Source organism: Microtus ochrogaster, chromosome 10, assembly GCF_000317375.1.
Source record: "Microtus ochrogaster isolate Prairie Vole_2 chromosome 10, MicOch1.0, whole genome shotgun sequence".
NCBI lineage: Eukaryota > Metazoa > Chordata > Mammalia > Rodentia > Cricetidae > Microtus > Microtus ochrogaster.
The window spans coordinates 58,256,807-58,270,938 of NC_022016.1; the positions used below are offsets into that span (position 1 = coordinate 58,256,807).

General features: G+C 41.4%; 1 protein-coding gene across 1 annotated transcript in view; it reads left to right on the forward strand.

The window, feature by feature from the left end:
• LOC102000993 (protein argonaute-3) overlaps positions 1-6,934 on the forward strand; it is a 92,258-nt gene extending 85,324 nt beyond the window's left edge. The window contains exons 19-20 of the mRNA XM_013348320.2: positions 263-462; positions 1,247-6,934. Of these exons, the coding sequence (XP_013203774.1) occupies positions 263-462; positions 1,247-1,355 (309 nt within the window). The 3' untranslated portion in view covers positions 1,356-6,934. The remainder of the gene's footprint in view (positions 1-262; positions 463-1,246) is intronic.
• Positions 6,935-14,132: the final 7,198 nt, after the last annotated feature.

Genomic DNA, 14,132 nt, shown 5'->3' on the forward strand with positions numbered 1-14,132 from the left:
AAAATGTGTGTTATTATGTCTGTGTGTGAGTGTTAATATGGCGGCAGGGTGTGCCTGCTATTGCACAGATGTGGAGGTCAGAAGACAGCTTTGTGGGTTCTGTTCTCTCCATCCACCTTCATGTGGGATCTAAGACTCTAACTCAGGTCACCAGGCAATGCAGCAAACCCTTAGCCAGCGAGCCATCTTTCCAGCCCACCAATGGAAATCCTACAAAGAAGAAGTTTATCAATCCCCAGAGTGTACCCTTTCTTCTCCATAGGGAACCAGCCGCCCTTCACACTATCACGTCTTGTGGGATGACAACTGCTTCACCGCGGATGAACTCCAGCTGCTGACGTACCAGCTCTGTCACACCTACGTGCGCTGCACAAGATCCGTCTCTATCCCTGCACCAGCGTACTATGCTCACCTGGTGGCATTCAGAGCCAGATACCATCTTGTGGACAAGGAGCATGACAGGTAACGACAGGCATAAAGAGTGGGGATTCTCGAAGCAAATCAAATAGTCTGATTTCCTTAGGCCGTTTCTATAAGCACTTCCATATATGTCTCTGTCTGTCTGCCTAAAGTCTTGCTGTTCAGAACTCAAGTTCCACAGGCTGCCAGACAGCCAGTACACTGTGTGAAAGGTGATGACAACTGATGGCCCCAAATAAGGTTTTCTACTAAAAATACTGTGTGGGCTTCCTAATAACAGAATGACCTGGGGCTGGAGAAATGAATGGCTCAGCAGCTGGGAGCATTGACTGCTCCCCTAGACCCTGAACCTGGGTTCAATTTCCAGCACCCACATGGTGGCTTACAACTGTCTGTTAGTCCATGGCAGCACCAGGCATGCACATGGTGTGTGTGTGTGTGTGTGTGTAAGCAAAATACCCATTCACACTAAAAATTAAATAAATCTTTAAAAAAACAGAATCATCAAGAAACTTAGTTGCTTCCCAAATTACCCAAGGAAGTTATTATTTGTAATATATGCATGAGTGTATATATAATATAATATATATATTAGACAAAAATGATATGATATCTGGGATTTGTTTCTAATTAATCCTGAAAAAATGAAAGAGCCAAAGTAAAATTTTCCATGTTGAAGATGTCTAAATGATAGACACACAGTTCATTATATCAGTTTCTCTTTTCAACTATTTTTGGAATTTTCTACAACATGTAGCATCTTCAGAATTATTACATTAGGACAGAAGGTTTATGCTTGTGTTCATTATTAACCCTTCTCTTCCAGTGCTGAAGGAAGCCACGTTTCAGGACAGAGCAATGGGCGAGATCCACAGGCTCTTGCCAAGGCTGTGCAGATTCACCAAGATACCTTACGCACAATGTACTTCGCTTAACAAGTCCGAGTGAGTTCTCTGAGAGGACGAGCTGAAAGACGAGTCAACATACAATGTATGTTTCAGGGGAGTCCGCTCACTGGGGATGCTCCAGCCACACAGAGGCCAACACTATATAGGGGTCTGGTCCTTTTGCTGGTCCAAGGAAAACTGTTTACTCTGTCAAGGAACACAGCACCATCATGCACTAGGAAACCAGCCAGCTGCTTTTCGGCAGTCTCCTGTAGGAAGCATCGCGGTTGTTTATTTCCACTTCTTACGGTCTAACCCTTTTAATGCCTTTACCTCAAGTTGCTTGGCAGCACAACTATCTTTGCAAAAAAGTAAAGAAAAAGTGAATGATGGTTTAAGAACACACACCTACACAAGCAATGATTGTTCAGTTACATGTGCAGAAAAAGTAATGTGCATTTGTCTATTCTTGTAAAGGAGTCTGTATTTTAAATACACACATGTATACTTGATGTGCATATATATCTAGATCGAGACAAAGATATATATGTATCTGTGTCTATATTTTATAGTTCCTTCCACTGGGGAGCTTTCTTTCCCTCGTATCCCTCCGTATGCCACTGTCATTTCTTTAACTACCTGGTTGCCTTCAGCATCTACACTTTTGTCCCTACCGCTACAAATGACACTCATGTTCATATTTATGACCCATTTGAAGTAAAGCATGGCAAACTAGATTTGTTTTCGTTTACATACCCTACTCCTAACTCCTATCTCTTACACGATCTGAATCCTCGTCTCCTGAGGCCATATTTGCCAGTGTCTGCTTCTTCTTGTCCTGGACTTAACCTTTGCCCTGTGTGCACTGTGTCTAGAAGCGGGGCCACCCGAGTATCCCTTTCTGCAGTGAGCGTGTTAAAGCTGCTATAAATACGAACCCTTGTCAGAAGTCTTTCTGATCAGGGACAAATGTTCTGAAGCCTCTGTGTGAGTTATACCTGGAAATCCCTCAAAGCTTTTATAAAGGGGAAATATTTTAAAAATCTGAAACTCTATAAGACGGAAAGAGAAAAGGAATTAGGGTTTTGTTTTATGCTAGTTTACTCACTACCCTCATACCTTAATGTGATTTTCATATATACATTTTATATATGTGTATGCTTATAGATAAACATACATGTATGTTGAAGTATAGCTCCTTTTGCTTTTATACTCAATAGAATAGTGCTTTAATGATCATAAACTGTATTGGCTACACCTTTTATAGAAATGTAACCATGTTTAATAATAGACTAGTTTTTCTCTCTTTTAGTGCAATAATCAGTTTTAAAGGAAAGTTGTATCTGTCGTCTTCACCACGGACAACAGGAACAGGCACCTCTGTCATTTAAAAGGGGGCAAAGTAATACAGCCTTAATTTCAGAAGGAGAGCTTCATAATTTTCAGTTTTAAAGCACGACCAGGAAGTAAAACGACTAAATGAGGCTCACCTGAGAGATGGAAACACAATTGCACTTCAGCTTGAAAGAACAGCAGTGATGGCCAGGCAGCGGTGGTGCACGCCTTTAACCCCAGCACTCAGGAGACAGCCTGGTCTCCAGAGCAAATGCCAAGACAGCCATGACTATACAGAGAAACCCTGTCTCCAAAAACAAGCAAAAAAAGACAGTGAACACCTTAAGGTTTAAAGATTTTTTTTAATTATTTAAAATAGATCTTGATTGTTCAAGAATTGTGCTTCTTTGACCAAAAGAAATCAAGAAAATACTGGGTGGGGTTTTTTTCCTATCTTTTCACCAGTGTGACTTTCTCTTTCAAACTAAGATGACAATGACAAAGGAATTTAGGACTTTGACCATTTAAAGTTAGTTAAGTTTCTGAACATGGGGGAAATCTTTAAAAGCTTATTTTTCTCCACTTCTTAGTCAATAAGTTTCGTTGATCACTTTTAGGCTGCCAACGCTGAGTTTCTCAGTGATGTAGGGTTCAGGGAACTTTGTACTCTATAATTCATGAAAATTTCATCTGAATTTTCTCTGTTCTTATTAACACACTGGTTTGGGGACAGACACTACAGTTTGCTGTGGGCACTGTCAGCCTTTCAGGAACTCCATCTGCGTGTGGAAAGTGATGGACCTAGATCTTCATATGCTTGCTGCCTCTAATCCACTGCTAGTGCCCATTTACTGCACTTTGAGCCTGAACTCTGAGCCCATGTCCTCCCATAGGTATGAGGTCTTTTGTCCCTCTGACAGAAAACTAAGAAAGTACTATATTTTTCCTTTCATTGCTTTGAAGGACCTAAGCTGCAATTCTCAATGCCATTTCAAAGCACTTTACAAAGGATATTTGTGTAACTTGTAAATTTTTTTTCCCTTCCAAAACTTTCCCATCTCCTCCCTGGCCAAAGGAAAATTCCTTGAAACATGTTTGGGGTTGGTTTGTTCGCTTGCTTGCTTTGAAGACAAAGTCTCCCTATATTGCCATTCTGGCCTCCAGCGCCTGGGCTCCAGCAGTCTTCTGGCCTCAGCCTCCCTGGTAGCTGGACCATAGGGTTCCTACCACCGTGTCTGGCGGTTTGGGAAGATGGGCAAGAGAAGAGAATAGTGCAGCCTCTGTCTGTGCAGTGTAAGTAAAACATCTTCCTCTGTCTGCAGCTTCTGCACATATTCATGTGAGGGACTTAGGGAACAACATGGACACCCTGTCTTTTTCCTGACCTTGGATCTCACGTGTGCCAGAGTGAAGCCCTTACTTTAACTCTTATTTGGAAGGATTTTTTTTTAAGGGGTAAGATTTTTTTTTTCTAAAATATAAGGTTTTATCTTTTGAATGGTTTCTTTTTTAGAATGCTCTTACATTATTCAGTCTTGCTAGTTTAAGATAATTAACTTAGAAGAATATGTATAGTATATTTCTATTTTCCGTCGACTTAGAAATTGGTATACCAAACTCAATGCCAACAAACTTTGTGTTTAGAGTTTTAAGGTAAAAGGCTTATGGAAAATACTTCTTAAAATTTATAGTAATTATTTTTGCACTTCTGGATAGAATTCCTAATCGTTTTCTCAAGTTCCTTTTTTAGTTTAAACCTCATGAAACCATAGTAACTTTTCGTTTCTGTCCCTCCTCTTGCTCACTAGCTCGTGAATGTTGGCCTGCGGGTTTTTATGGCATATCTCATAAGGCTGATCAAAACAAACATCAGTCTAAACAACCGAATAATTGGTTTCCATGTGAGGAAGAGTTGGGAGCTTAAATGTATGTTCTGGATGGCAAATGTGTCTCTGCAGTGTGCATGTTACATGACTCTGTATTGAAATGTGTAAGCGCTGGTATTGAGACGTGTGTTAATGATTCTGTAGCTGCTATATTTACTTAGGGAGAGGCGACATTGCTGCACTAACCAATAAGATGTGCCAGATGCCAGGCTAGCATCCGACCCTTTGGATTCGTTAGGGAAGTTTAGGGACATAAATTATGAAGGTGACAGCAGGTACTTGAAACAGCTCTAGCTCCAATCTAGTAACAGAATATCTTTGCTTTAGAAATGTAAGTTTTGGGGTTTTGTTTGTTTGCTTGTTTGTTTTTACATTGACAGTTCACGGCTGGTACTTGAGTCTTCTCAGTCCTGAGCTTTGGCATGTTTTCACAGAAATGTGGATACCTGTCATTTTATTACTAGTTATCTTTTCACAGGTGTTTCAGAAAATAATATGATCTGGAAAAATCCCTTCTCTACACATGAACTATTAATTTACTTTTCTTCCTGAAGAGAATCTAGAAGGGATCCCATAGGAGTGTCCTGTGTGTTTGGGATGGCTCTTGATAAAGATTTATCTCTACCTCTGACCTAGAGACTCCCCCGTTCTATAGAGCCATGCTAGCTTTCCGAGCCAGGCTCTCTATGGTCCCCACAGCGTAATATTGACGTGCATGGTGCCCTGTGGATCTTAGGATGGCAGACTTGAAGTGTGTCTTGGGAAATAAGAAAGCAACTGCTGCTGAGTAGAAATGGCTCCAAACTCTCAGTCAGGCAGTGCAAGCACTTGGAGGCCAGCAACAGGCGTGAACCCCAGAGAGACATCTGCCTGAAGCACGTGCTAGGGCTTTTCATGTGCTTAATTTTTACAAAATTCAAGGAGCTGGCCACTTGGACACTAGTAGAGTCTTTGTTCTCTTTCTGTTTCAAACTTTGATAGTAATGTTTTGCCAAGAAGTTTAACTGATATCTCTGTATAATTTCCACTGGGTGTCATTAAACCGAGTTATACATTTAACTGAGCCGGGTGTAAGGTACACTTATAATTCCAGCCTTCAAGAGAATCAGGAGTCCACGGCCAACCTCAGCTACACGAGACCATGTTGCAAAACAAGAGCAAAAGGTCCATTTATCTTATCCCTGTAGGTATTCCTCTGTTGCAGAGAAAGGCTGCTCTTAATAGTTCCATGTAGTTTACTTACCTCTTATGAGATCAGTGAGTTTGTCAAAGACAGACAGTTCACTTGTCCAGTGTTCCTGACTCAACTGCTTTATGCATGTGAAGGGTTAGGCCTTTTCATCCTTCTGGGGAATTTGTAGGTATTTTTGAAGCTTTAATAAAAAATAGTCAAAGAGCTTTATATCCCATGAGGTCATCCTGAGTGATGCTGTACCCTGACTTAGAGGGTCTTTGTAGTCCTACTTCCTTCCCACCTAACACATAAGCATTTCTGTGGTTCTATAAGAGCCAAAAGCTGAGGGGCTGGAGAGTTGGCTCAGCGATTAAGAACACTGACTGCTTCAGTTCCCAGCACCCACCTGTCTGTGAGTCCATTCCAGGAGATCCAACACGCTCACACAGACATTCATGCAAGCAAAACACCAGTGCTTATGAAATAAAAATAAAAATAAATTAATTATTTTTAAAAAAGAGTTGAAAATTAAGCCATAAATAAGTTTGTAAAAGTCAGTACAGAGGGCAGGAGATGGCTCAGCAGGGAAAGACACCACCAAGTCTGAAAACCTGAGTTCAATCTTTGGGACCCAAACCGTGGAAAGAGAACCAACTCCTATAAATTGTCCTCTGACCTCCATCCACATGCCATGGCGCCACTCCTGTGGGCTCAAGTACATGCACGCGTGCGCGCACACACACATACTCACACATAAATGTAACTTTTTTTTTTTTGATTTTTCGAAACAGGATTTCTGTGTAATATCCCTGACTGTCCTGGAACTTGCTCTGTAGACCAGGCTAGTCTCAAACTCATAGAAATCTGCCTGCCTCTGCCTCCCGTGTGATGTGGGATGTCCTTCTGTGTATGTGTCACTTATATTGGTTGACGAATAAAGCCAATGGTAGGATAAAAGGGTGGATTACTGAATCTACTGATGAACCAATAAAAGCAGCACACACACAGAAGGACATCCCACGCCACTCGAGTGCCAGGACTAAAGGCGTGAGTGACCCTCACACCCAGAGGCTGAGGCCAGAGGGTCTTGAGTTCAAGACCAAAATGGGCTACATACAATTTGAGGCCAGCCTAGGCTACATAGCAGTACTCTGTCTCCAAATTTTTGGTTTGGGCAAACCCAAAAGAAAAGAACAAAAACAAAAGAAATCAGAGGGGCTGGAGGGATGGTTCAGTGGTTAAGAGCACTGACTTCTCTTCCAGAGGACCTGGGGTTTAATTCCCAGCACCCATGTGGCAGCTCACAACTGTCTGTAACTCCAGGATCCAGCACCGGCACACAGACGTGTGCGTGTGTGTGTGTGTGTGTGTATACATATATATATATATACATATATATATGAGCAAAACCACCAATAAAATTAAAAAAGAAATAAAAAAGAGAATTGTTTCTAAAAAAAATCTATGATGATAGATATGACGCTGTGATTAATTAAACCCAAGCTGGGTTCCAGGGGGAAGAAGTTGATCTATATATAAATAAAATATAGTCACAAAGGGAAAAAAAATACTTTTACTTTTTTCATAGTTCTAAAAATGTTACATTTAAGTTTATAATTTTCCCTGTAAGTCGGCAGTTTTGTGGGGTTTTTTTTTTGGGGGGGGGGTTTCAAGACAGGGTTTCTCTGTGGTTTTGGAGCCTGTCCTGGAAGTAGCTCTTGTAGACCAGGCTGGGAGTCGGCAGTTTTTAAATGGACAAGGCTTCTGTTGATTATCCATGGCCAGTTGAAATTTACCTCACACATCAAAAGGAGTGCCCTAGAGTTTTATATTATTAAATCTTAAGAGTCTTTTGTTTTTAAAACATGGAAATTAATGACTTTTTTTTTTGGTTCGAATTTTGCTTTATTGATAGAGACTTAATAATCAAAATTAATGACTTTAACTTGAATAAAAGGATGGTAAACTTCAGTATGGAGGGTTGGATTACCAGTACGAGACCCTATGAAGTTACAGGTAACAAACACTATGACAAAACTTGGATCTTCTCAAATCATCCGGCCAGCCAGTAAGCTCCCTCTCTTTTTGAAATCAATGTCTAAGGTCACCAGAATCTCTTATTGTTCTATATTAGGGTCTCAATAAAGAGATTTTTTAGGGCAGACACTGAATGGTTTGTAAATTATTTTCTAAATCAAGGCGGTTCTGAGAAATTGCCTTTTCTGAAGATGGTGCTGTAGATTTTTATTTTTTAAATAGCATAAGGCAAAAAAATTTTAAGATAATTTAGAATACCACAAGTATGACAGTTTCATATAAATAATGTTATTTGTTGTCGTGAATTTGGTCTAGAGAACCAAGGAGCTTTTATGTAGTAACATGTCTAAGTTAATGCTCACCAAATTAATTTTGTAATTTTGAAAATATAATTTTTAATTCTCAGCTATGTTTGAAGTAATCTACAATGTATATGAGATAACAGGTACAGTAATAAGTGCCCCAAGGCAAAGAGACCGTGCCAGGAACTGCATATTCTGAGCTACTTTTCCTGTACAGATACCCCTGACCCGACCTTTTCCATTAAGAGAAAAAACAAAATGATTACGGCCCAGTCTTTAGGGAAATTCTGTTTTTAGGCAGTAGTGACGGTTTTAGATGACCCCTGTCTTTCCGGGGTGGGAGGACTGGAGAACGGCTGGATATTTAACAACAGACCGTGGTCTGAGGGTTTGAAACTCCTTGGTAGAGCACACACTTAGTTAGCATATGCGAAGCCCTGACTTCAACCCTAGCACTAGGGGAAGAGGAAAAATGCAGATTTGGACTGTGGTGGGGGGATAAGCAGAGTGAGACCCATTTGTGTTAGAAGACAGCTTGTCCTGATACCATGACTCAGTAAACAACATAAATGGTCAGCTTAACCTGTGCCTGCGTGTGAGTTTAGTAAGCGTCCCTGCAGAAGACCCCTAGACTGAGAAACACCGCACCTCAGCAACCTTGTACGTCATGATGGCAGGAGAATTACACTGATTGTCTGCTGTGTACTTTGTCTCTTTGCACATTGAATGTTCTCATTTTTCTAATGTCTTAATAGCAATTATTAGCTTATTTTTAAGGTTAATTTTTCTATCATGATGTTCATATTTATTGGCAATCTGTGTGCAACTTTTGTATTTTGCCCTAGATGTTGGATTTAAGGATTTTATTTTTATAGATATTTCTAGCTTTTCTCTTTCTTTGTAAAATTAGCAGAAATTAAGATGGTGTGTTAATATATAAACCAAACTACTAAGTCTATGGAGTTTGAATTTTTACCAATAAACCATTAATGCTATTTTCTAATTTAGAATATTTAATATTTTATATACTGGGCATTAAAGACAGTTTTTAGGTGGCTTCCTACGTGTAGATAGGAGGGGCTTCTCTGCAGGTTAGGTTTGTTTTTCTCCTTCACTTGGAGCAGACTAACACTAACAAACTGGACCGATAGAGTTCTTTTTTTAGCTTGAGGCTCATTGCTCGAGACTGTGATTCCTTTTTATAGTCAGGAAGACAAATAGAAAAAGATAGACAAGTCATTGATAATTGACTTTGAAATGAGATTTTCCTTCCTGTAATTATTTGGAAGATTTGCTACCCTGAACTTAACTAGAATAGTTTAAAGTTGATTCAACCCTGAGTATCAGTAAAGAAAAAGAGTGTAGGTAGGTATCTGCAAAGGGCAGGGACTGAATAATAGAGTATGTCAGCTAATTGCAGTTTTCCTAAGTAAGCCAGGAGTGGTGGTGCATGGCTTTAATTGCAGTACCTGAGAGGCAGAGACAGGCAGATCTCTGTAAATTCCAGGCCAGCCAGGGCTACACAGTGAGATCTTGTTTACAGAAATAAAAAACTCAGCAACAGAATCTTAACTGAGCAGTAACATGAACTAACTGGAAAGCAGTGAAAAGTATGACTATAGAATATTAATTTCAAGTGTGTGTGTGTGTGTGTGTGTGTGTGTATAAAATCACTGCAGTTTTTGGGGTTTTTTGTTTTGTTTTTGGTTTTGGTTTTGGTTTTTCGAGACAGGGTTTCTCTGTGGTTTTGGAGCCTGTCCTGGAACTAGCTCTTGTAGACCAGGCTGGCCTCGAACTCACAGAGATCCCCCTGCCTCTGCCTCCCGAGTGCTGGGATTAAACGCTCAGCTTCAAAGCAGTTTTTAGTGGATCAATATAATATTGGCATATAATTCCTTTAAACATAAGTATGTGAGGGGCTGGAGAGATGGCTCAGAGGTTAAGAGCATTGCCTGCTCTTCCAAAGGTCCTGGGTTCAATTCCCAGCAATCACATGGTAGCTCACAACCATCTGTAATGAGGTGTGGTGCCCTCTTCTGGCCTTCAAGCATACACACAGACAGAATATTGTATACATAATAAATAAATAAATATAAAAAAACATAAGTATGTGAGAAAAATGCATTCCCTCAAGAAGGTAAAATATTTCCATTTTATTTTTACACTCTGAATTTGCTTAATAAGGAATTTTTCTTTCCTGGGAGAAATTGAAAGGCAGCTTCCATCCCTTCTTGAATTTTTCAGTGTCACATTATTGAGGATGAATGCATTTTGCTTCTCTCACTATATCCTGCTCTTCCAGGGAGAGGGAGGAAAATGGGAAGGTATTTTTATGACATGTAAAAACTTACACTGTAAACTGAGTCTGCATGTGATTCCATGTGGACATTAGCCAAATCATCTCTCTGCGTTTTTCTGTTACATACTTTGCTTTATAATGTAGCTTCTGGATGCCTCCCTTCACCCCCAGATTAAGTTCTCATTGACTATCAGTGCCCTGATCATTGGGGCGTGTTAGCTATGAGTAGAGACTGTTTCAAGTGGGTCGGGTTTGTTTTGTTTTGTCTCTGCAAGGATGGATGGATAGAGATAGATAGATAGATAGATAGATAGATAGATAGATAGATAGATAGATAGATAGATAGGTTGGTTAAGGATGTGCACTATTTGTGACTTCAGTTTTATTGTATGTCAGCGTTCTGCCAGTTAGATGGGCATATAATTCTTTTAGACTAATGTTTTTAAGGCTATCTGTAATCCAGCTTTCTTTTTTTTCTTCAGAAAGCTTTTGGGTACCTGAGCTTCTGTGGTAGTCTCCACATACCCAGATGCCTGGCATCAGGGCTACATTAACAGTGAAATACTGGACAGCTTCCTTTTTATAGGCTACCTCTTCAGAGCCAAGTGTCTGGGCAGTGAGGCATAGGAACTGTCCTCTGTAAAAGATGGTCGAGTAGGTCAGTAGCTGCCTCTGTGTTTATTTTTCCCAGTCCCGGACTGTGTGCAAGTCTGTAATTTTGTTTACCGTTTACATCAGTGTCTGAGGATGTAGTTCATACAGACAAGTGCTTGGCTTACGTACACGAAGGCCTGAGTTCAATCCCCAGCACCTCACTGGGCTTGGTGGTACACTCCTATAATCCCACTCAGGGATCAATAGCTCGAGGTTGTCATTGATTGCATACTAAATTGGAGGCCATCCTAGGATACTCGTAACTGGCTGCGTCAGAGACTAGAGAGGGAAGTTACTCTGCTGGTTCATGCCTAAAGCTTTCTCTTCATGACTTTTGTTTGGAGAAACAAGCAGAACTCCCTGGAGTTAGCCACTTGATAATCTTCATCTCAAAGAAGGAGTGGCTCGAATGTGTTGTGTGTGACCCCCACCTTTATTATCTGTGAAAACAGGACTGAGCAGTGCGCGAACGAGCAGTGAATGGAAGCAGGGATCCTAGAACCTGGATAGTTCGTATTTTCCAAGTTCTCAAAACCACAGATAATAGAGCCGTTGTTGCTGTTTGATACAGATGTCAGGAAAGGGTTCATAATGGAGACCTGTATTAGCTGCTTGTCCCAAACCCAGAGCTGCGCCGGTTCTTGCCGAGTTTGTTGTTGTACAGTGAGGGATAGCATGAGGTGTTTATCTTCAATAGAAGCCTGGCGTTGCCTGCCATAGCTTTGGTGGCTCTCTCTTTAGAAAACACCAAGCTGGGCCTTGCCAGACTCTTCTGTAAGGATTTGGGGAAAACACTGGTGGGACAGAATGAAGGCGGGATCTTGATATAAATGGTTCCATTGGTTAATGCATGCAGTTTGTTCCGATGGAGCTTTATTTTTTGTAGCGATAGAGTTGATCTCTGACGCTGACTGGTCCTGGGCACCTCCCTTTCCAGTCACTGTTGATGAGCCCTTGCAAACCTACACGCGTCCTTTTCCCATTCAGGAGGGCGCACAGAGGACTAGCAGTACCCTCAGTGGTTAAGCACATGCCTCCAAGCACAGACCTGCCCCTAGCTTGTCCCCTCCTAAACCACCACCAAGAACAGCAAGCTTGAACTGGTGGAACCCTCTAGAATAGAGATGAAAAGTTTTCCAGGTGCCTTCTTAGCCTGGGCACAACTTTTTCTCTTTAAACAGAAAGCAAAAAAGTTCACAGGCAGTTTACATAGAACTCTACCGTGAGTAGATAATAGTCTTCAGAGTGCCTGGGAAGCAGGATCATTTGCCAGAAGTTCCTGCATGATCAAAAGACTATTTTAACCGGGCGGGTGTGGTGGCACACACTTTAACCCCTGCACCCCGGGAGGCAGGGTGATCTCTGAGTTTGAGATCAGCCTGGTGAATATCTTAAGCTTCAGACCAAGAAAAAAAGTTCTGACTTATTTTGATACATGGCTTCTTAAATATATTTTTAATAGGTTGAATGGATTAATACTTTGACAACTCACTCAACTTACATATTTATTTGTTTGACTAAAGTTGTTATATAGATATATTTATCACACTTGACCTCTTGGTATGTAAAAAATTCTATATAAAAAAATAATATTTTAAAGACTAGAAAGAGATGCTTAGCTGTTAAGAACACTTACTGTTCTTGTCAGAGAAGCAGAGATGGGTTGCCCAGAACCCACATTGACAGCTCACCAATGCCTAAAACTCCAGCTCCGAGAGATGTGATGCCCCTCCTGGCCTTAGTGAGCACACACACACATGAATAAAACTATAAATTACATATATGTGCATATACACACACACATACATGCATGCCAGGCATGGGTCATACATTTGAGTTTCTGGCCAGCCTGGGCAGTTATAAGACCCTTTCTCTAAAAAAGAAAGAAAAAGAATTCAACTCATCTCTGATCAGGCCTAGGTTTGAAGGGAGACATATGGTGTTTTCAGATGTGACTTTGAAAAGGTCTCAACTAGAAGAGGACTGTGGAGATATTATGTGTGCCTTTGAGAGTGGAAAGGGCATAGAACATGAGCCAGAGACTTGGGCGTCGTCACACTAGCTCCACTGTCTCCCTGCCGTGATGGTCCCAGCCCTCACCTACCTCGCCAAGTCTCGAGAATCAGTCTGTTGGAACCCTTGGCTTGCACAAAGGAAGAGCTGTTCAGCAGCTCCAAGTGTAGGGAGGTCTGAACGCCTCCTCCGCAGCCGGCCTCTGTGAAAGAGATCACTTCATGAATCAAATATGAGAAGCTTGACGGCATCGCAGTGCGGTGCTCCAGGGTGTCCTGTTCTTCCCTCCAGATGTCCAGCGCATGCGCACATGTATTTTTCCTTGTAATAACCCCTAGCAAAAACGTGAGTTTTCAAAAACCGAATTCCTCTCGGTGGTGCTAAACTGGTTGCAGCTGTATTGTGAGTTAATGATGAAGCCACTGGGCACTCGGATTTTAACTCGACCTGTGTCCAGGCGCCTCTGCTTCACATCTGCCCAGCTGCTGTGCCGCAGGGCTTGTCTTGCGTTTCTTGGCAGACGTTGGGTCGCTTTCCCTTGGAGAAGCGAGTAGAGTGCCGACATCATTTGTCGCTGTACAGAACTGGACTTTGCTCTTTCCTTCAAAATTCCAGCTGTCACTTCTCTATAAAAGCTAGAACGTAAGCCAGACACGGTGGGGCACCCGAGGTCCCAGCATGTAGGAGGCTGCCACAGGTGGGTCACAGGTCTGAAGTAAGTGAGACCCTTTCCCACGAGTCAGAGAAAGGTGGGCTGCAGTGATATTGTATGCACGACCCGGGCACCTGTGGAATGCCAGCAGGGCCTTACGCTTCAACAGATTTCAACAGGAAGCCCATTTCCTTGTAAGAAGGGGCTCCAGTTTCTAAGAAATCACAATGGCATAGCACCACAGGTAAAAACAATTCCTTTGCAACAAACAAGTTTATTGCTTTTGTTTTTATTTGTAAAAAAAAATGGATGTGTGTTAAATATACAGGGTATGGATGGATTCAGTGTTTGGTCTTAGTCTCTCCTGTTTCTGACCTCCTGTTCTGGCAAGCATCTGGGCCTTTCCAACATCTGGCTAACAAAGCGGGTATCTGTGGTTAGTTTAATAGAACAGTTAGATTACAAGGTGAGAC